The 24,160-nt window shown below is 37.7% G+C and overlaps 1 protein-coding gene across 6 annotated transcripts in view; it reads right to left on the minus strand.

The window, feature by feature from the left end:
* Positions 1-2,125: 2,125 nt before the first annotated feature.
* The window catches only part of GPAM (glycerol-3-phosphate acyltransferase, mitochondrial), a 45,243-nt gene continuing 23,208 nt past the window's right edge, over positions 2,126-24,160 (minus strand). For 4 of the 6 annotated variants that reach the window (XM_030453637.1, XM_030453638.1, XM_030453636.1 and 1 more), the window contains exons 7-22: positions 22,954-23,103; positions 21,967-22,063; positions 20,945-21,081; positions 19,551-19,650; positions 18,615-18,827; positions 18,143-18,256; positions 16,040-16,125; positions 15,252-15,367; positions 14,458-14,528; positions 13,135-13,399; positions 12,647-12,789; positions 11,044-11,121; positions 7,786-7,926; positions 6,870-7,059; positions 6,702-6,760; positions 2,126-5,516 (exon numbers count right to left, since the gene is read on the minus strand). In XM_030453637.1, coding sequence (XP_030309497.1) covers positions 5,400-5,516; positions 6,702-6,760; positions 6,870-7,059; positions 7,786-7,926; positions 11,044-11,121; positions 12,647-12,789; positions 13,135-13,399; positions 14,458-14,528; positions 15,252-15,367; positions 16,040-16,125; positions 18,143-18,256; positions 18,615-18,827; positions 19,551-19,650; positions 20,945-21,081; positions 21,967-22,063; positions 22,954-23,103 — 2,077 coding nt within the window. In that variant the 3' untranslated portion in view covers positions 2,126-5,399. The remainder of the gene's footprint in view (positions 5,517-6,701; positions 6,761-6,869; positions 7,060-7,785; positions 7,927-11,043; positions 11,122-12,646; positions 12,790-13,134; positions 13,400-14,457; positions 14,529-15,251; positions 15,368-16,039; positions 16,126-18,142; positions 18,257-18,614; positions 18,828-19,550; positions 19,651-20,944; positions 21,082-21,966; positions 22,064-22,953; positions 23,104-24,160) is intronic. The other 2 variants (XM_030453639.1, XM_008490142.2) reach the window with 2 other exon arrangements.

Here is a 24,160-nt window from a genome sequence, read left to right on the forward strand (position 1 = left end):
TTTGCCCCATGTTTGTTAACCATGTGCAGCTATAAAGTATCTTTGCATGATGTCTGCCCTTTCCCTAACAGCAGTCCATCTTTGAGTCATGTTCTGCTTCTGATCTGCCAGTATACTGCAGTTTTCTCCAAAGAATTGCTACACAGCTAGTTTATTTCCTCCCCTGTGCCTGTGAATTTAGTTTTTCTTCTCTTAATTGTAATACCTTGTACTTCCCCTCCTGACTTGTGTTCTTCTTTTTGTCTTCAGATCTTTCAAAAACTACATCATTACCACTGGGATCATGACAATCTTCAGTGTGCTGCCTGGCTCTCCCAAATCTTACCTACTGCAAGAAAGCTGTAAAAACCAAACTCCCTCTTCCATTCCTCAGGTCGCTAATGAAGATACTAAACAGACAAGACTCAGAAGAGATGCTAGGAGAATTATGTCCACTACTAATAGTTATTTTTCCATTCCACAATTCTTCTGCTCTACAAATTGTGCTTTGAGAGAAAAAAAATATCCACTTAATATCAGTATACATAGAGCCTTCCTTAAACTACCACTCCATGCTAATGTAATTACAAGACAGCATCAACAGTGATAAGTAAACTAAGAACAAAAGAATAGGCTCTTAGGTGTCACTGAGCCCATCCATGGCTGTAGGCACATTAGCTGATCTCCATGTCTAATTCCAGTATCACCATTAGAGACTGTTGCTCTGTAAAACACTTGAGTCCAAGAGACTGCAAATACTATCAGTTTAAGAACCAATATTATTACTATGCAGGAGAACACTTTTTTTAATGTAAATTACTGGTAGCAATTATGCCATGCATATTTTATTGCATAATTGCATACACTTTTATTTGTGTAACTAGTAGTTGTACAATGATTAATTCAATAGCTTTTGTTTCTGCAACTGGTGATGCTTTACAACAGATTAAATCTGAAAGTCTCTTGGGAGTTTATGGTCTCTTGGGTCTGAACTCATAGCATAAACATTTCCTACATGTTTCTTTTCAAAAGTCAGAAAGTTCCTTATCTAATGGCACCATAAACTATGATACTTTTTGGACAACTACATTAACAGGTGGGCCAACTTACAGAAGAACTGTAATTGCTCACCCAGCAAATGCAAAGTGCAATGGACATCTATGGAAGGCTGAAAGGAAAATGCTTCAAGCAGCAATTCAGATCTGTGGATCCTACCTTGAAAATACAGGGCTGCTGAAAACTTGGTGTACCATAAGAGAACAAAGCAGAGAGCTCAAATTAAGTGATAATTCTAAGGAAGCCTAACAAGCTTTTATTACAAGAAAACTGAATTAAGCAAAAAACAGAGGTAAGTTCTTTATCTGACATTTGGGATTTCAAGACTGAGAAATAGGAAGACATTTACAGAAAGAATAACATGTAAGGTCATCACCAATAGGAATTGGGTTTTACTCAACCTATTGACAATAATTGAATTTTGGTATCCTGCCTCAGCCTAGAGTTGTCAATTAATGGAGCCTTGCTTGCATGTCAGCATTGCTAGAGGCTTCTTAAAAAACCCGTTGAATACAACTTTCCTTTTTTTTTTTTTTAATCTTTTTTTTGAAAGGTAAAGCAGTATCCCTCCTTCCCAATTTAAGTAATGGTCATCTATGCAGGTTTTATTATATTAAGGCCCCACTCCAATTGATTCACATTTGCCAGATGCTGTCAGAATTGGTGACAGGTGCTTATTGCACTCCAGGTCAGTTCAAAATAACCACAAGAAGGTACAGTCTGCAGTATCAGAGCTGTCCCAAAATTCTGAATCATACCCTGTAAGGCAAGAGGAAAAGAGGAAGCCATGAAGAAGAGCCTTCAGGGGATGGCAAAAGAGAGAAGCAAAACAGCACCTCCACTTTACAACAAAACAAAAAGTGACTCAGGAGACAGGATGGCACCTTGATCTACTTTTTAAATGGTTCTGCTTCAGTACCTACACTGGTAGAGACGCTTCTGCAATGAAAGCTTGTCATGATTTAATTTCAGAAGCTATCTGGAATGGAACAATGTTATTGAATAAATTATCTTAGCAGCTTAAAGAAAAAAAAAAACAACAACAACCAAACAACAACAGCAAAAAAAAAAAAACCACCAGAAGAGCTTGTTAAATTTCATATTAGCAAACAGTTTAATTTATTAAAATGACTCCAGTATGCCTCTGTGCTTCTACAATAGACACAGCATTACACAGAACAGGTAAAACATGGTAACATTCTCAAGGAAGCAGTATCAGGCTCATTAGCTCAGAAATGTAAAAGGCAACAGTACCTTGCGTCACCTCTCAGTTCAACCTTCCTCTAGGTGGTGATTCTGATACTCCTGGGTGGAGCAGGTAGTCAGCTGAACACAAGAGTTTATATATGTTTCCTAATCAGACAGGTGAATAAAGCCCTATACTGTCAAACAGAAGGCAGATATTCCTTCAATGTCAGTGTGAGTAGAAAGTAAATGTATCAACAAGTTCATGATTCTTGGGGGCTTGGGGAGCTGTGGCAGCATGGGAAGTGGAATTCTACATTTTTGTCACTCTAAAAGTGTGAGATCTACAGGTTGCATACAGAAAGATTAAGTTTCTTGTATCATTAAAGATCCTGGCCCAAAGAGACCTGCATACCTGAGTATTATGCTCATGTAAGTCTTTACAAGAGAAGAATCTTAAAATACATTTGTGGTAATTCAGGGCCAGTCCTTTCTTCTTTACTGGTTAACTTTACTGAAGTTAACTCAACCTGGCATTCTATCAGCAAAGAAAACATGAGAGGTTAGTAAAAATCAGAAGACACTGAAGGTGTAAATACAGTGCAAAAGTGTTGGGTTTAGTTTTTGACTGTTACAGCCTGGTATTTTTATAATCTGTGCTTTATTTTCAGGGAAAAGCATAGTCGTAGTGTGTAATAATAAACAGGCTTGCATATATAAGTATACATACACACTTGCTGCAGAATGCAAAGGCTTCCAGTGGCATACAATTCATAGTACTGACTTCTCGCATGCGGTTTTTTGCATACAAATACAAACCAGTTTTAGAGGTGCCCCCTCCCTCTGCATACTAAATATATTCATTAGTGTGTATTCACATGCATTATTACCCTGCCCACTCAATGATCTATATTAACCAGAGCTTTTTTTTTTTTTTGATAAAGTTTTTTTTCTGTTTTTTTGTTTTGTTTTGTTTTTGTTTTCATGTGAGCTGTAAGTTACCTTAGTTGCAACACCTAGCCAGAGCACTCTAGTGACCACAGTACTCCTGCGTTTAATACACCAGTTGGCAGAGCATTCTTGATAAAACTACCCAAGTTTTTTTTTTTGCTTCATATTGCTTCATTTTTAAAAATCTTTTTGATGTACAGCCATTGCTGTTAGTACACTTCAGATTTACTGAAGTGCAGTAAACTATTAGAGCTTGTTATTCAGAAGCACCTGGTCTTTTTGATGTTAAATGGAGGCCACTGTATGGAGCATTTACTGGGTTACCAAACAGTGCACGTTAGCTAGTGTGAGATGAAACTGTTTTCTAAATAGCTAATAGACTTAACAAAACAAGTTATGTGTGATGTAGTCTCCATCCTGCTGAGACAACAGGACATGAAAACAAGTGACTTAGGGTCAGTTTCTATCTGCATTAATGTAGCTTTGGTTTAGAAATTGTTTAAGTGTTGTAGAGCACCTGGCTTAGTGACAAAACACATGCGTCTCACAGTGCTAACAGTAAAATGCTAACAAACTATAAACTGCAGCTTTCACTTATTAATAACATTCAATAAAAAAACTTACAGAAACATTCTTGTTGACAAACGTGCAGTACAAATGCAAGCTCCTTGGCCACAAACTCAGATTGTGTGCATCAGTTTTGTGCTGGCATAACAGTGCAAGTGCTGGGATTCAAGTAAGCTTTTCCATATTTATGTTAAGCAACAAAGACAACATGATGAAGTTTGGGGGATTTTCTGCTCACAAGGCCAAGATGTGAGAATCAAGCAAAACATTGCAGTAACCGAAATGTCTGATTTCCCTCATACAGAAGGCAATCCCAATGAGGAAAAACACATTTCACAAGCAAACAGGCTTCACATACCATCAAGTTATTGCTTCAGCTAGATCAGCTGTACCAAAGTACAGGACTGCAGGTTGCAATCTAATCTCCACTCACATGAAGAGAACATGAAATCTACAGTGCAAGTCCTCCATGCAAATGGATCAAATCACAAGACTCGAGTCCTGTTTCATAGGGCAGATTTTATTCATCACTCAGTTTTGACTGTAATATTTTTGGAAGCCAAATCAGACTCAAAAGTACACTGCTTGTGGTACCTCTGTGTTTTCTAGAGGTTACTGCTTCATGCCAATTTACACCTGCTCAGCAACAGAATACAACAGGAACACTTGTTTCTAAAGAATTGCAGAAGTTATTGCTGAAATTTGTAGGGCCAAAGTTAAAAATTATTTCACCAAATCAATCTTTACTTTAAAAACATATCTGACATCCTATTAATTAAAAAAAAACAAACCCCAAGAAAACAAAAACAAAAACAAAAAAACAAAACAAAAACACCAAACCCACAAACTTAATAGTTTTTTCTCAATTAAATAATAATTTAAGATATTCACATTCAGGCAACTGTCTCCTGACTTTCATCTGGCTGAATGACAGATGCCATAATAAAAGCAAGAACACTACTCTCACATTCTTCATGACAGCAGTGATTAGTGCAATTTACCACTGCACTACACAGCTCTAATAGTGCAAGATGTGCCTGCTAATAATGTTTCTCACAATCATCTGCTACATGATCATTATTCTCAGATGTCTGTAACTATTATTCTCATTAGAATTTTGGCATTTATGTTAACATTTATGAAAAACTATGGCTTTATCCATGAAATACATATCCTGCTTAAGCAAAAATTTTTAACCATTTGAATAAAAACCAAAACTGAATTGGAATGGATGTTATTTGTTTATGCCGTAAGCTATGTTGCCACTAAACTCAAGATCTCATGGTTAGGTACAGATCACAAATACATGTATTTGTGTATCTGTTACAGTCTTTAAAAGTATATTTAAAATATAACACTGATAAAACTTCACTCTTTATTTTTAAACCTAATTCTAATAATTCAGCTTATTTTTTGCAACAAATTTAATTACCTGTATCCAAAGTGTCATCTGAGTATCTCTGTATTACAACAGGTTTGGGACTGTAAGAAACCCATAAATGCATACATAAGAAGGCACTTGTCTTCCAGTAGTTCAAGTCAGAGAAAATCTTACCCAGACAGTGGCTCCTTACACTTTGAAGGATTAGCAAATGTCCCCAGGCTTTGACACAGTCTCAAAACCTGTCTTTAGGGTCCTGGGCAAAGGTGCTTTGTGTCATCTATAACACCATGAAGCTCATTATGAATTCCAGTAGTTTTTGCCTGTTGCGCTGAGGTAGGAAGGTGGTACCTAGTTCCAGAATGGTGTCTCTTTTTTGTTTCGTCTGATTGAAAACCTAAAGCACAGCATGAATATATATAAGTATCACTGTATTCAAGGAATGCCCTTGGTGATCAGAAATTTTTGATCTATACTAAACTTGCCCTCATTTACTTTTTTTTTCCCCCCCCTCTCCTTTCTTGAAGGCTTAAATGGCAATGCCTTGAGATACCATAGAACTCACTCAATGTTGAATTCCCCTTCAAGTGATACAGAAGAAGAGAAACTCTAAAATAAGCACAGTATATGATAAATACCTACCTCTTAAAGTGGGAGAGAAAATATACACTCAAAAGGAATCTGAATTGTAATGGTAAACACTTTGGAAACATTAATTCTGATGTTAAGCTCTCAGTAGATCGTAAGGAGATGCTATCTAGTTGCACTTTTCCAATTACAAACCAAACAACAATTAAATCAAGGATCTGATGCATGTATTTTTCACAGCTCTTACAATCTACACTATAATGCTTTACTATAGGCTAACAGGTGTCAGATTACTTAATACAGCAGAATTCAAGGACAAAGACTTCAAACCCCTTATCTAGCAATAGTTTGCCTACATGCTGATGCTTCCAAAATTATAATGCTAAGTCCCTTCTGGCATTCAGGAAGATGTCATTCTAATAAAATAAACTCTTGGTTTGCAAAATTAAGATAAGCTATTTAAAATTTGAAATGACAGAGCTAAAATGCAAAACTGGTCTGTTACTTTAAAGATCTGTATCCTCATGGTGGACACTGGATGTCTACCAGGACAGTTCTGCTGAAGGGTCAATCACGGCTAAGCCAAAATTCAGTAACAGTTTTTGGAGATTTAAGTAGCCCTTCAAACTGATATTTAACTGTCTCTAAGCTCAGAGCATGCTCTCAGCCTTCCAACATGATCACTGATGTCCAATAAGGACACAGAGTAGAGCAGAACAAAAATGCTGGTGCTGTGAATAAAAATGCCTAGTCACCAAGCCCTTATCTAGACAAGTTTCCTCAAGGGAAAAAAATGCCCTATTCTGCAGTGTGTGCCCTTCTCCTACAGCCCTGAGCTTTAATGAAAGCAAAATGGTCAAAACCCACAATACATTTAAGCAGAAACATTCATGTATTTTTAACTGACACTGAAAGGGCTCCATGAATTGTCAAAATTGAGCTTATCATTAAAATGAAACTTAACAGTCTCAAAATTTGATCACCAAACACTTACTCCAATTTCCTTAAAGACTTTCACTGCATTTTTCACATGACTGTAGGTAGCACTCTCAGCTGCAAGAAAGAAAACCCAGAGATAAACAAACTGCAATGGAATTTGGGCTACTTTGTGCTAGGAGGAATAAAATTAATCAAATCCAGGTCCAAAACCAGTTTAACATACCATATACAGCAACCTTCTTCTCCGTCCTGCTTATTAAGTGCCTGTGCAGCTTTTGAATGTATTCAGACTCTGAAACAGGACCACTAAAATTGTGGATGAAGATAACAGCAGAGCTATATGCCTCCAGTAAAGGTCCCAACAGCCTCTGCAGGAAAGTGATGTACTGCTGGTGCTCTTTAGACTGGCTCACCTAGGAAAGGGAAACAAGAGCTTCTGAAGTGACAGAAACCAGCGACAACAAGAAATGACCTGCAACACAGGACACAGCAAAAGAGTAATTTCTAGTACAAAAAAAAAGACACAGGGGCACAACAAAGCACATTTATAAAAGCCTTCCAAAAAAACCAGTTTGCCATGAGGGACAAAACAGGCACTGCATATCACAGGTGTGCTACTTTTTTCTCCTCCAGCATAATAACTATTTTCCTAAGACACTATTAAAGGCACCATACTGATCTCCAGACAACAGAAGGGTTATCACACACTCAGAGATGGACATTAAGTTTCCAAGTGTTAAACATTTGTTAACACATATCCTAAAGAGTGTTTGTGATGGCTCTGTAAGAAAACTGGCAGTATGTCTAAAATCAACATGATCAATCTACAAAGTGAAATTTAGCCTGAAAACAAATTCCAGCACAATGTGACACTTTTAGATTCTGTGCTGTCAGTAAAGAACAAAACATTTAGATGCTAAGATACTTGAGCCTTTATCAGTTTTGACACCATTGCCCTGAAACATTATTTGATGTTTCTTCATCAGTTTTCCCCATAGGAAAGAGATAAAGACTGCAGCAAAATACAAGATACTTACAGTGAATCAGCAAAAAGATTATCATTACCAATCCTGAACTAGTGAAGTGGTTCATATCTCTTTCAACAGGCTTCCATGTTATTTGCCTTAGGATAATATTACCTTCAGGTAGCAATCTCTCTGCTCTTCTCCAAAATCACTGTCTTCATCTTCCTCATCACTTCTCCAAGATAATGGCTCAGGGAGCTTTTTATCCCACTGCTGCTCTGCAAGACTGGGGCTAACATCCTCCTGATCATCCTGCTTAAATTTGAAAGCCAAGATGGTAAATAGTAATAAAAAAATATGAAAATCAAAGCAATCTATAGGTTTATTTCATAATCTCATCTGACTGAATCCCTCCGTTTACTAACCAATATTTAATGTAAGCAGGTGAGACCAAATTATAGAGAGGGTTGAGATAAGCAAAGAGAAGAGACATTTGATGAAAAAGATGTTTTTTCTTTTATTCTCCTGCCACATAAAAGTGAAAATCTTTGCAATTGGGCTGAACTTTCCAGCCAAAGGCTAAGTAGTAGCAGTTGCTGAGGAAGTGTTTTCAATTGTGTTAAGATAAAAAGTTGAGATGTTATTTAGAAGTGGATGTTGCTAATCACTACACTACTGTTGCCTTAAAGACAGAGCAGTAAACTCTGTGCTTATTTTATACCACAATATATATTATTTTATATATATTCATTTATAATATTATATATAATATATATTCATTTATAATGAACAAAAGCACAATGCGAACGGAATCTCGCCACCTCTGTGAAGGATAACAAAAAGTCCTTCTACAGATACATTAGCAGCAAAAGAAGGGGCAAGGAAAATATCCATTCTATACTAGACACGAGTGGGAATATAGTTGTTAAAGATGAAGAAAAGGCTGAGGTATTTAACACCTTCTTTACCTCAGTTTTCAGCGGAAAGACAGGTTACCCTGAAGACGGATGGCTTCTGGAGCTCATAGAAAGTGACATGAATCTAAACAGCCCCCCTGTAATCCTGAAGGACACAGTCTGTGATCTACTGCGATGCTTGGATCCCCACAAGTCTATGGGACCAGATGGGATCCACCCAAGGGTAATGAAGGAGCTGGCAGAAGAGCTCGCCAAGCCTCTCGCTATCATCTATCAACAGTCCTGGCTCACTGGGGACATCCCAGATGATTGGAAATTGGCGAATGTCACGCCAATCCACAAAAAGGGCCGGAAAGAGGACCCAGAAAACTACAGGCCCGTCAGCCTGACCTCAGTGCCTGGCAGGGTCATGGAACAGATCATCCTCGGTGCAATCACACAGCACCTGCAGGATGGGCAAGGGATCAGACCCAGCCAGCACGGTTTTAGGAAGGGCAGGTCATGCCTGACCAACCTGATCTCCTTTTATGATCAGGTGACCCGACTGGTGGATGAGGGGAGGGCTGTGGATGTGGTCTACCTAGACTTCAGCAAAGCCTTTGACACCGTCTCCCACAGCATCCTCCTGAAAAAACTGTCAGCCCCCAGCTTGGACAGGAGCACCCTGTGCTGGGTTAGGAACTGGCTGGAGGGCCGGGCCCAGAGAGTGGTGCTGAACGGGGCTGCATCCAGTTGGCGGCCGGTCACTAGTGGTGTCCCCCAGGGATCAGTGTTGGGCCCAGTTCTGTTCAACATCTTCATTGATGATTTAGATGAGGGGATTGAGTCCATCATCAGCAAATTCGCAGACGACACTAAGCTGGGGGGGAGTGTTGATCAACTAGAAGGCAGGAGGGCTCTGCAGAGGGACCTGGACAGACTGGAGAGTTGGGCTGATTCCAACGGGATGAGGTTTAACACGGCCAAGTGCCGGGTCCTGCACTTTGGCCACAACAACCCCATGCAGCGCTACAGGCTGGGGACAGAGTGGCTGGAGAGCAGCCAGGCAGAAAAGGACCTGGGAGTCTGGATCGACAAGAAGCTGAACATGAGCCAGCAGTGTGCCCAGGTGGCCAAGAAAGCCAATGGCATCCTGGCCTGTATCCGGAACAGCATTGCCAGCAGGTCCAAGGAAGTGATTCTGCCCCTGTACTCAGCCCTCGTGAGGCCACACCTGGAGTACTGTGTCCAGTTCTGGGCCCCCCAGTTCAGGAAGGATATCGAGGTCCTGGAGCAGGTCCAAAGGAGGGCAACCAGGCTGGTGAAGGGACTCGAGCATAGACCCTACGAGGAGAGGCTGAGAGAACTGGGGTTGTTCAGCCTAAAGAAGAGGCGGCTCAGGGGAGACCTCATCGCTCTCTACAACTACCTGAAAGGAGGGTGTAGCCAGGTGGGGGTTGGGCTCTTTTACCAAACGACTTTCAACAAGACAAGAGGGCATGGACTTAAGTTGTGCCAGGGGAAGTTTAGGTTAGATATTAGAAAGAATTTCTTTACGGAAAGAGTGATCCGTCATTGGAATGGGCTGCCCACTGAAGTGGTGGATTCTCCGTCCCTGGAGATATTTAAAAAAAGACTGGATGTGGCACTCAGTGCCATGGTCTAGCAACCGCAACGGTGGTTCAAGGGTTGGACTCGATGATCTCTGAGGTCCCTTCCAACCCAGCCAATTCTATGATTCTATGATTCTATGATAATGTATTACAATAGCTAAAATCTCAATTAATGCAAAATGCCATCAGCTGCTATTTGCAAATGGTAACTTACTGCCTCTTAGGATACTGTTCTTGTATTTGTCTCCATGAGCCACTTAATCACAAAGGCCCCAACGTGTTTAAACCTTGATCATACTGAAACATTATGACCCCTTAATCTGCTGCATCACAGCAATTCCCTTCTGCTAATCACTCCGTGCACAAAAAAAAAAAAAAAAAGGTTGGGAAGAGAAGGTATGCTGAGCCAGGTACCCCCTGGCTGCCAGGTTTTGTTTACATTGAACACCTCGGCAGACCACACCACAGAGCAGCTCCTGTACATCCCTGTAAGTGCAAATTGTGCTAGCACAAGAGGTTTACAGTAGTTTTGACACTGATGCAAAGGAATCAAATAATGACAAAAGATCTGGGCTTCTGACTCCTTTGGAACAGAAAGTAAATATCTCTGTAGCTATGCTATAATTTGAAATGGCTTCAATACTAAAATCTCCATTTTACAAGACAGTATAAAATGTGCCTTCCTTAGTAGGCTTAATGGTATAATGAAATTACACAGGGAGACATTCACAGCACCACTGGATTTTTAAGTATCAGACATTTGGGTAAGAATGGAGCAGCATCAATCCTGGTCTTGTTACAAGCTTTCAGTAACAGGATATATTTAGAACTAGATGCACACTAGATGCATAGGTAGCACAAACTACCTTTGGCTAAAGTCAAGTACAAGAAACAAAGCTCATAAAGTATCTCCACCGTCTTACCTCAGCCACCAGAAGAATACCATATTGTATCAGCCTTTCCACAGATTCATGGCAAACTTGATATATCACCTGGCAAGGCTACATAACAGAAAAGAAATGTACTGAAAAAAAAAATCACATCTATTATACCCATTATAGCTATTAAAAAGCTCTTAAACTTTTACCAACATAATCCCAATGCACCATTCTTATGTCTACCCTGTCAAACAGGCAGACATTAAAAAAAAAAATCAGTTGAACAGTATGCTTAAAATTTGTCCAAATTTTCTAAGAAATGCATTACTACACTGCTAGAAAGCCACAATAAATGTTCTTCCCTTTTAATTGCCTCTGGTCAAATTTTAGTTTGTTACAATTTTGAACAAAAAAAATCATAAAACAAAAATAATTTAGACTCATACCAGTGATTTATTTGGAATTTAAAGGAAAGTGCACTTTAACAAGCAAATTTCTTTATGTGTTTTGAAATTCTTAGAAAGAGAACCTCTTTTACATTGCTCATAATCCTGCAGGAAATCCTTTCTAAGTTAAAAAAAATGGCAATGGCAATTAATTTTTAACTCTGAGAGGAGAAGGATAGGATTACTGAAGAACTCCACCATATAGGCCACATCACTGCTCAAAATAAAAATAAATTTGGCTTATGCTTAATTTAAAAAGGCATGAGTCAGAAATATGTGAGCAAATTTAAGAAGCAATTCAAAGATCTCTACAATTCTATGTAACTTCAACATATAAAACACACACAAAAAAAAACCTACCAAGAATTCAAAATTGTAAGTATATAGACTAGGTATACAGAATGTCTGAAAACTGCAATACATCAACTTTTTTCATTGTTTTGTAACAAAACAAAAACCAAAGTCTGGCCATATTTAAAACTACCACTAGGTGTGGGGTGCTGTGACTATTGCACTCCTACACAAATTCAGAAAATCTTTAGAATCTGGAGCCTTAATTCCCAGCATAATATCAATCATTTATGCAAACACACTGGAGTTGGGAATTTTCAGACTTGTATTGAAGCAGTAAAAATATTTAAACAGTTTGGGCAGAATAGTGATAGTCTTACTGACACAAGCAGCAATGTATCTGTAAGAAGGCATTAAAAAGCTCAACATCAGTCTGTGGGGAGATGACAGAGCCAGCAGCTTTTCTTTCTCAGAGAGGTCCTGGAGACAGAACAGCAGAAAAGCTGCAGGCTCATCCCAGCATCACCCACTTCAGCACCTGCATGAGCAGCAGGTATGCACTCAGTAGGTATCCCTGAAACTGGACAGGATGATTTTGTCACACTTTGCCAAGGACAAAAGGTAATGACAGGAGATTGGCAAGTTAATTTGTATGTCATCTTAGGCCACACATCTTCTGGATGAACTGTTCTGATGGAAATGTGTTCATTCAAATGTTCAGATCCTTGAAGTAATTGGGAACAACACTTCCCTTTTGAAATTATATTCATCCTTCTCATACCAATCACCATCAAACCATACGCACAGTGAACATATCAGAACTGTGACACTTGAAGAAATCATCAATAAATTTTAAAGTAACATAGGCAGTTACAAGCAAAAAAAAATCTGAAACATGGGCAATTACTTACCAAAGATACAGTAAATTCATTAGAAAGCAAGTAACATAAGCTGGCAGCTTTTCGGACCAGGTGTTCTTGACTAATCAAACCAGGAGAAGCACTATTGGTACCATTTCTGTACCTTCTGCTCTGAATCGCATGGAGACTGCAGGCTAGAGCAGAAATAAGCAGAACAAAGTTTATTTTTTCAAAGAGCTCTATAGAAAACTTTTTTTTTTTTTGGTGTCTATTTCAACTATTATACGTGCAATTGAAGAACAATGACAGAATTCACCACTATTCCATTTTGTGTCCAACTAATGCGAGAATCATGAAAATATTCGTGACCAAAACACAGGTTTTGCCATTTTGGCTCAAGACTCTGCTAGTGCCTTGACCACGGCACACAAGCATTTCCACAAAAGATAAAGGACCATGGGAAACAATAAACAAGTTTACTTTAAAATAGTTTTTGTAAGGGTAAACATGGTCTTTCCTTGGTAAACCTAAACACATACCAATAACAGCCTCTTTAATGAATACATGAAGTACTCCATTGCTGTAGAAGTTGAGTTCAAAGACAGCAGGTATCTCTGTGCTGGGAGTGATGAAGAACTCATTGTTTCGACTGGTGTTTGTGATATTTACACAGTTCCCCAACAAGTGGATGGCATGCATGACAACATCATCTGAGTTCCCTGAAAATCCCAAGTCATAGTCACGGGCTAAGACTTCCTCCTTCATGGAAAAGAAATCTTCTACTAATCTGGAAAGATCAGTTCCCTAGAAGTAAAATCAGAACCACAATGTGAAACACGTTTTTGAGAAGCAGTAACCCACACAACCATGTATATGGCAGACACATATACAAGCCTTTAACTATCAAAATGCCAAAGTACAACAGAAATACTGCTTTCAAACAAATACTGCTAAAACAGTCAACAGATTTTGAACTACATGCAATTAGAATTTAAAGCTATGCAGCTAGTTTAGAATCCAAACTTTTATGTTTGCTTCCTGGGTTATTTCAGAACCTGTAGAGACCAGAATTATTCTTTAAGAAAAGGTTAGATGCATCGTCTTTCCATTACCCATACTGTAAAATGAAAGATTAATTATCTGGGAATATTAATAAGCAGAACTTCAATTGTTTGATGATGTGAGGAAAAGCTTTCTCTCAAGCATCTCCTTTTCTTCTTTTTGGCAAGATGGTTTCAGAACACACTGTAAAATGCTTCTTTGATCCCATTATTTTAGGAAATTGGAAAGACCTGGCTCGTGAGAATACAAATATTGTCCTTGGTTAGGAATATTACATATCTAACCAATATTTTTCAATTTGTTCTTAATTTATGTGCAGTGAAAGTTTCAGATTAGAGGCAAATGAATGTCATAAAAAAAGCTAAACTCTCTACAGAGAAAAAAAAATTTCTTCTATGCTCCCTTTACATGTTAAACCATTTAAAACCACTGTTATCATTTTGTCATAATGGTATAATCTAGTTCCAAGTAACAGCAAAACTCATTTGAAAATTAACAGAAGAGTTGCTAAAATATTCAATAGCAAATGTCTTTAAGATCTAAAACCAATCTTAATACAATGAATCAAAACAACACACTCCTTTAAAAAAATATCATTACATTCTGAAGTGCAAAAATTTATTTCTCCATCAATATTTATTAATCCCTTCTCTTCAAGCATCTACTACTAAAATATTAGAAGACTACCTGAAATCCAATTTTATTTAAATGCACCTTTTTTCCTTTCTTAGTATCATATTTTTTTTCGGTTTAACAGGTCAAAATAATGTTTGTCTATTAAAACAGCACTGAGGCCTCACCTTCCTGTGTCTGTACAGCAGCAAACAGGCAACAATGTAGGTAGACATCACAGCACAGGACTTGTTAGCAGCTAGAGGTAAACAAGATAAACTCATTAAGCACCTGAGAAGTTCAGAACAGTATTACAAGGGAAGGAGTAGGTATTATTAGAAAAAAACAAACCAAACTAAACAAAATCCAAAACTAAGCATAATATTGGCACAAACCGTACCTTCCAAAAAGAAATACAAAGTGTATTATATCTTTATGGTGTCAATATAAATGAAAGTAAAGTAAACAGCTAAGAAGCCTGAGTAAAGCTTACATGTTTACTGAGCTAAGAACCATTTTATATGCATCTTTTATACCACAAATCACAGATCTACTGACTGAAAAGCACAACACATTATCTACAAAACCTGGTAACACCAGTCCCTGCAGCTAAACGAGAACTACCTTAAATAATGCTTTTAAGACAATGAAATGACTTCTTACATTAAGTGCTAAGAAATCACTTATCAACATGACAATCAAACACTCTAGACTGCAGCAGGTTAAGTATACTAGTCCAAGGAATACAAAAGTTAACAAAATAAACAGAATAAAAAGCTTGTACTTTATCAGAAAGAGAGTTTAAGAACTCTGAAGAGGGGGAAGGGACAGAGGCAAAGGACAGAGAATCGTCAAGAGAGCATTTGAAATCATGAAGTGACCACCTGAATGGAGGGAATAGGGAAGTATTACGAAACAGCAAGTCAGTTCATGCCATCAGCAAAACAAAACAGGCAGCTGATTGCAAGGCTGTAACACTTACTGAACAAAACATGCTCAGCTAAGTTGGAAATCAGCTCTCTTCTGAAAGGTTCACTGGTTATATCCCTGGAGTTTGGCTGTGAAGCCTCTGAACTTTCATGCACAGTATCATTAGGTCTGAATACAGAATAAAAATACACAAGATGACATTTAGATTTTGATCAAAATCTAAGATAGCCTAGATGGTTATTTTTTTATTTTATACACCAATTGAACTACAGTGTGAATAAAAACACTATGCAGTCTTGTAAGGGCACAAAAATGTTCTGTGTAACAAGCTCTACAAAAAATGTTATTTCCATCAACTTTTTTTTTCCAGATTATTTTTTCATGTCAACCAATCATCCAAGTTTAAACTATCAAATGCAAAATTGCAATACAAAAAATTTAGCTTGTCCTACTGGCTATTCCTGACTCCACCAATATATTATTTGCACCCCAAGGCCCTCTTCCCTTCACTGAATACAGATAACAGTAGATCAAGCAAATCTGTCTGAAAGGCAGTTTCCAACCCATCTTCTCCACAACCAGAAATGGTCTTTTGTATGGTCCTACAACTTTCTGAAGATATGCCTCCTCAAGCTTATATAAACAGAGCTCCCCAGAGAGAATGCAACTCCCATAATAACTTGCATGGTTTTAAGCGTGTAAAATTCTAGTTTTTCTATGCACAAGTAGATTACCCCTGGGGAGGTCAAGTACTGATTGGAATGTATTGAAGAATACCAAAAAGACAAACCAAAATCCCCAATCTGTCCATCCGCTCCACAACAACCCAAACATTTTTACCTTGATGGAAGTATAGCTGGTAACAAAGCTTGTTCCAAAGAAAGAGGTGCAGGCATGGGCTTTTGGCTTTGGCTGTTCACATATTCCTGTTAAGAGAAGACTTGTTATCTTTTTTTACTTTTACCACCCTATTGTTGCATTCAATTGTTAGTATTATTAAATGAAAATGACAATTATTCAAAAATACAACTGTGATGAAAAATACCTCACACTGAAAGACCAGTAGTAAGATCACAGAAATTAAGTTTTCAACAGTTATACACTTTTGATTTTATTTTACGAAAAGGCAAACTTTCCACAGCAAGGAATCTGTACTTCCTGAAAAACATTGCACCAAAACAAATACATAACATACAAATACATAACCCTTGTCAGCACTCTGCTGGGAACAACTCCTGAGGCCAGCTTCTCCATGACTAAATTAATGAGAACTGCCTTCATTAACATGAATGAGAGCAAATGCTAATAACCTTTCAGAATGAATATGGACACTTTAATTATTGCTTGCTGCTGCTTTCCTCTAACACCAGGATAAGGAACTTCTCCATAGGTAAAGACCAGTGTAGAAACTCAAGTTGCAAGTCCCCTTACAGTGTCACAAACTAAAGCACCAAAGAAATGGGCAGGACATTACATGTTTGGAATTCTTGAATACCCAAGTTCTCAAAAGCCGAACACCCCTCCTTACAGGTTAGCTTTTATGTTTCTCTGCTCTCAGGACACCGTGTTCTTCCTGGCTTTATAAAGACCGATGTGGGAAACTAAAGAGCCACTTAACCTGCTGGTCAGAAAAACAGTTCCCTCCCAGGAAAGCTGATTAAAAGACTTCCACAGCCAGCTCACTCTTTTCTGCTTCTAAGCCTGAGCCCACAGAATTGCAGATGCCCAAAAATTAACATCCAAAGCTCATCTCCCTAAGAAAAACCTGCAATGGCATAACTACATGATTTTAAAAATAAAGTTACACTTCTGTAAATCTTGGTTCAAGTTTACTTAAATAAATTATGTTGTTTATTACTTTTCTGAAGTACAAAAATGAATACATATACAAATGAGACCTGACAGAGATTGCTAGGAAGTGTAGAAAGATTAGCATTTCACTAGATTAAGAGGGACGATAAACTTATATCCAAGAATAATTGTTAACTCCCTAACAAGAATAATAAGGAGTTCACTTCTCCTTTGGAAGTGAATTCATATCTTTTCATGCTACACTAATTATAATGCAGTGCAGACGGTCACAATAATTTCATGCTGCGGTAACTGAACCCTTCAAAGCTCTCCAACCGACTGCTTTTCTGAGAGAAGTAGGGCAGAAAGAACACCTAATTAATTTGAATAATGTTCTACAAGGTTGTTGTTACAGTAGCTAATCTTATTAAAGTCACACTAAAAATAAGGTACACTGGCAGAACACAGACCAGTGAAATGCAGTTAAGTACAGTACCAGCAGATTCTGCAAAGGGATCAGAGAAAATTTAGGAGTGAAGGTAACTAGTACTGCACCACCCCATTCTGTGAGAAACCATACAACAGTATTTGGTGAACTAGTACAGATGATAGTTGTAAACTAATAATGAACTCTGACTTCCAAAGAATATGCACATTTTTATAATAAACTATCCAGGATACATTTACAGCTATTACTTTGCTTAGCAATTCTAAAAATCCAATTAGACAAATGTCCATCCTTAAGAATAGTGTAAGATATTTGATTACTTAAACTGGAGAACTGTATCAAGTTTCCTTCAACTCCAAACATCTCCACAATTTAAAGAACTACTACATGGTACAAGGCTTATCTAAAGATTGTTTGCTAAAACAAAACTAACACATAAGCCCTGTAAGAATACTTCCACCATTTTGAAACTAATAACCCTACGTATCAACTCTGAGCTCATTTCAGCTCAACACAAATGTGTCTGAAACTCCCAACTTACACAAAACAGGTTCAGTGGGACCTTTCGTCCCACCGGAATGGACTGTAGCAGATAATGTTAGTGAGGACAGCTCAAACAGAAAAAAATCGGAGTAAATGTGCCTCACTATTGAATCATCAAAAATGTCAAACCTTCAAAAGGATCTTCAAAGCATCAAACTTACTTTTAAGGAGAATGGTTGTGCAAAATCTACTCTGACACACCCATAATTCTTCCGCAGCATTCTGAAGACTCCTCTAGCTACACTCCAAAGACTTTCATTCTTCTTAGGCTTGCCCTGGAAAATGAGTTTGGTTTTTTTTCCAATTTGCAATTAAAAGGTTACATTTAAAAATAAAATACATGCAACAGCAGACAAAACAAGGCCGAATCTTTTGACATGCCTTATAACCTCAACTAAACCTGGAGAACTATTATCTACCATATATATCCAGTTGAAAATTCTATTTGCTAGGTCATGAATATGCATTTAGAAGCACTCCCTATCAGAGAGGTTTTGTGTTTCACAGCTCTATGCTCTTCAATACCAAGTACATGTGGCAGATGACTACTAGCATGATTTAACTATGTAACACATTTTCCTGCACATAAACAGAAAATCCCCTAGGCAAAACAAGTTGTTCAGTTGCTCTTACCAGCTGTTCACTGTTATAGTGACCTTCAATTATGCGATCATAGGAGATTCCCACAGGTATAATTAGGACATCAGGTGTAGCATTTGAGAAGAGAGCATCCACCACCACAGATAAAAGACCTGCTCTAGCTCCAGCTGTCTTTCCACTTCGCGATCGTGTGCCTTCTAAGAATATTTCTAAAAACTGCTGCTGTCTCAACAATTCTTCTATGTGCTGAATAGAAAAGTATTGGAAAATAAGAAAAAAATAAGTATCTAATTATACTGGCAAATTCACATTTGCAATACAGTCAACAACCACCTCCTTTTAAGAAGACTGGAAGATCATGAGGTGGCATGAATACTTGTGAAAAAAAGAATAACAATAACTGATGTTTGACATAAACCCAGACCAAACTGCAACTGAATTTGCATGAATATACAACCAGTGTAATGCCATTTGTCCAAGAAAAGAATTTCTAGCAACAGTTGATCTAGCTGGTTTGTATAAATCTCTCCTAGTTCCTCAGTACATACCATCTTCCAAAATGCAAATACAGATATTATAATAAATGGCATAAAGAATTACATCAACACATCATAAACTGAGATTTCCATTAAGTTAAAAAAAAACAAAAAACCCAACAGTGTTAGATATATCCCAGTACAAATCAGAGAAAAAAAGCTTATGTTTAACATTAATTCAGAGAGCATTAATTCCACTTTCTTTAATAGGGATGCCAGAAGGTGAAAATCTTCTCATCCTAGTGCTGGGTGTTCAATGGTCTGTATTCCATACATGCAAGACTTCATACCAAAATGCATCCTGATTTTGCAAGCATAAACCCCAAGACAAATTCAAAGGTGTAACAAACATCCCCAAACTGGTGGAACTCACTATCCTACCTGCCACCCAACCAAAATGCCACCCACAGAAATAAGGGCAAGAAATACATACCACATAGAGTAAAGCTCTGTACAGGAAGTCCTTACGACCATCAGGACTCTGATCTAACTTTCGACGAATGAAAAATCCTCCCAGCTTGCGGATCAATGTGCTACATAATAAAGAAGAATGAGACTCTTTAATTTTAGTTTGCAGGAAACTACCCCATGTCCAGTAAAAAATACCTAGCACACAACACAAACTGAAATTACTGGAATTCCCTAGGACTAAAATGTATGACACTATTTGCACATGATGGCACCACACAAATATTACTCTAACTTTAAACAGGCTTCCCTACATGGTCTTGCCCCATTTCACTCCCTTGACAGACCACTTACCCTCTGTAGTGATCCCAAGGGGCAGACTTACACATTGAGATGCTGGTGACCCACATAACAGTTAACCCAAGTCTGTGCAGTGCTGCACATAGCATGGTCTTCCTGCCTGTGTTGTACTGAACACTTGCTGGCTGCATGATCAGCTCAGCCAGATAATTTTTAACACAGGAGCCTGCAGGCAGCTCCCACCTGGCACCAGCAATTAAGCCACTTGCATGGCCTTGCCTTTATCTAACAGTGCAGCAAGTAGTTCTCATAAGAGCATCCTTTCTGCTTGACAGAGGAAATGATGAATAGAGTTGTTTCCTTGTCAGAGAACCCTGTACTAGGTAAACCTTTCTTTAGGCAGGGTCCTCACAGGATGCTGTGCATGCATCTGAGGCCTGCTGGATGCTGCACAGCCAAAGCTTGCCAACATCTAAATGGATGTTGTATTACCTATGCTAATATCTTTCTTTACATTGCCAGCCCTAATAAATAGCATTTTAATTGACACTTTATACAGTTTAAATGCCTTTCTTACTGGAATCATCACAGAGCAGCACCGACTCGTGCAAAAAACCTTCTATCTCAAGGTATCACACTTCTTTGCTCATCACTGCCTGCAATATCCTGTGGCTTTCAAAAATCCAGTTATCCCTAACTTCTGTATCACTGGCAAAATACTACCTACATGACCTTTTTATGCTCTTCAGCACCAGGAATATAATTTAAACAGAGACCAACTGGAGTTTTTTCCCAGGAAATATTATTCACTCATCACTGCCCATTCACCAGTTCATTAAATTTCATGAAGAAGAGTTGTCTATCAAAACACTTTTTCATATACTCACTTTTCCTTAGTCACCTACACACTCTGAGACTCCTAGAATAAAGGAATATCCTTCTTTATGCTGCTTAGGTTATGACAGACTTTCATGATTTTGTCATGCTCTCTCTCTGAGCATTTAATAGGAACCAAAGTCATTCTACATGATGGCCACTCAGATTACCTTACACTTAGACATAAAATACGTTCAAGATTCCCCACAACTCAGCCTTTTTTAAATAAGAAGAGGTTATTACCTGAAGATGGGGATGTTTAGATTGTTCCCTGCAGCAATGTAGGGTGCTTTGATGTTATGGCAGAAAAGAATGAATGTAAGAAGCAGGTAGTCAATGTGGGATTTGTGAACAGGCAGGAAGATAAGAGGCAAATTCATCTATGTAGGAAAGAGAAGGGAAAAAAAAAAAAAAGAAGACAGCTGGTAAAAAATGTGGGATTTTCTAAAAGGCATCACTAATATTGCTAGCATCATGTTGCCTGAACTGATGGTATTTTCCAGTTACCATCATTCAGTTTACTTCTGGTTTTCACTCCATTCTGATAAGAACACATTAGTTAACTGTACTTCTTCATTTTCATGGACTACAGTTTTTAGGTGTGTGCATTACAAGAAACAAACAAGATTGCCCCAGTTTCTTCAGACTCAGAGTATTGAAACAACAATCAAACAATTAAAGGGTTGTGGCCAAATCAGTGTCATTGCTATTTTTTTCCTATTAGGTATCAGCAAGGATCTGTGAAGAGTGGGGTTCCAAAACACTATAATCAAAAGGTAACAGAAAAATTTTAAAGGAACATGTTTGTTTTGCTTCTGTGTCTAAGGTAAATCCTGCAAAAAGAATCAATTTGAGTGTAAAGAAAGTGGTAAAATTAAGGAGTTATTTTGATAATTTCCAGTATCGAAGGACTGAGAACAGTTTGCTAATAAGAACTAGGAAAAGTTTGTTCTTGAAGATTTTTATTCTAAATTAAGGATAAGAATGAAAAACCCTGAATAAACCTGCCACATCACAGAAAAATCCAAAGAAATAATGCTGGATGCAGACTATATTTGATCCTGAAATGAAAGTAAAATTAGAGTTCACATAGTATTTTAGGTTACACAGCTCAATGAATAAAAACACTATATGAGACAGATCTCTCTATACTCTGCTATCATACAGACTTAGCAGAAAACTCCTAAAAAGAAAAAGTGCTGTAAACATTAATAGAAACTACATCATAAATCTCCCTTACTAGATTTTTTCCCACCCTCCCTTACCTCTGTTGCTGCTTTGACCATTTCTATTTGACCTCTGTGAATCTGAATATTCCAGAAAAAGCTGTTAAATAACTTCAGTAACACCCAGCCAGTCAACCTGAAGGAAGAACAAACACAATTCAAAAGCTTCATTTGTTGATGCCTGTGTTTATATTGCTTCTATACCACTAAAGGCAAATCCATAAAATCTCAAAACTTTATATTTGAGCAAAAATATAATAAAATCAAATTGCTTATCAAGTTTTTGTGTATCAACTAAGCCACACATAGTAACCACTTTTCAGCATTCTGCAATTATTACACAAAATAGTGTCAACCTCAGTGAAGGTTGCTCAAAGGCCAGAAACCACTCTACCTATGAGGAAAGTTAATGGAGGTCCTATGATAACACCCAAGTTAGTTAAGTGACAGCATGTCTTGTGGGAGTCTTGTGGGAGACTGATATAATTAAAAAGAATATAAAGTTTGCATCACAAAAGTAAGTGGACTAGGAAAGGGACTTGGAAAATTCATCCTTAGTGGTAGACACCGCAATAGATTTTACCTAGAGCTCTCTGAGCTATTTATAACTACAGATTATGATATAAAATGGGGTACTGGAACAAAGATCCCTCACAGTCTAAGATGCTGCAGGTAGCTACTCTGGCTCCTATCATCCTGAAACAACAAAGGAAACTCATATTGGCTGAAGCATTAGCACCATGCCTTGTTTCAAGGGGGAAAAAAAAAAAAAAAAAAAAAAGCCAGTTTTAATCTTGTATATTTTATCTCTTGAAAAGGCAGACCACTTCTGCTGTACCTGAATATTAAGAATAACTACCATTTAATTAGTTAAGATTAGAAAGGGAATTTTTATGAATAATGTATTACTTATGAATAATTATTCATTACTTATGAATAATGTGTTACAAGCTGTAGTGGTTCAATACAAAGAGAGCCTGGCTGTCCTTCTACCCCCTGACAATACTGATGAGCCATTTTACTTACCTGATTAAAGCAGGTGACACATTTGCTACCATTTCCTGGAGAATCTTCCTAGCTTTTTTCTTCACTTTGCTGATAGCTTTAGGATCTGTCTGAGCAAAACTGCCTGGAGTACTTGGTTCAGAAGCTTCATCTACAATGGCCTTCTGGACTCTTAACATCATAAAAACAAAACTTAGTCTGGCAACATAAGATTTCAAGATACAGAAAACAACAGCTGGAAATGAACAGCTATGTGTTACTACAGGAGTAACTTGCAGAAATAAAAGAGCATGCATACTGAAGTACTTTGTACACCAAATGAATTAAATTTAATTCAGTAGTTTTCTAAACTTTGGTTAAATAGATGGATGGTGGATGGAAGTTGACCATAAAAAACAGTATGCATGCAGTTCACAAGTTCTGATAAGGGATTTTCAGAAATGGTTAAAAGGGCTAAAAATGCAGAAAGAATAACTGAAATCTCCTTTTTGTTAATATTTTCGTTTTCCTGCCATGGAAATTTCACTTACCTCATTAGACAGGTTTATATTGTTGCTATTCTTCACTTCTACATTATCTTTCCCCTCGAACTCTCACTTTTAAAAAAATAAACTTAACTAAATTTTATAAGGGCTAGTTTCCCCATTTAAAATATACTGAATAGAGATTAAGTGGTTTAACACATCATAACTTTGGCACAATGCAGTCTACTTCTCAAAAAAAACACTATCGTCTTCAGATGGGCCTTGAACATTAAAAATTCAGGAGTAGGAACGTTAAAGTAGGCACTGTGTGGACTCTTGCTAAAGTAGACTCAAGGGGTGGGTGTGTGGTTGAATTTCTTTGTGTCCAGGGAAAACTGACACCTTAACAGCTCATCAGGGTCTCAACATGCCATTTAAAATGCATTATACGAAACAGAAAACAAGCTCCACCAAATAGAGTGCATGTCATACTATGCCTTTTCCCAGTGTTACTTCACACTCCTGGTGTACACTCAAGGTACTATGAAATTCTGCTTTCCCGTTATTTTTGAAACACTGGCTATTTCTGATGACTGCAGTATGACTTTAGTGGCAACGATTTACACAAATAAGATAAACAAAACTATGAAGTGTTCCCATATAGCAATTTACTTTTCTGTGTATGGAGTCTGCTGTCCACCCACTATGCAGCATCCACTTGGAGATTTACAATTCTTAATCTTTTCTCCTTTATTATTGAAACA

The sequence above is a fragment of the Calypte anna genome, chromosome 6, assembly GCF_003957555.1.
Source record: "Calypte anna isolate BGI_N300 chromosome 6, bCalAnn1_v1.p, whole genome shotgun sequence".
Lineage (NCBI taxonomy): Eukaryota > Metazoa > Chordata > Aves > Apodiformes > Trochilidae > Calypte > Calypte anna.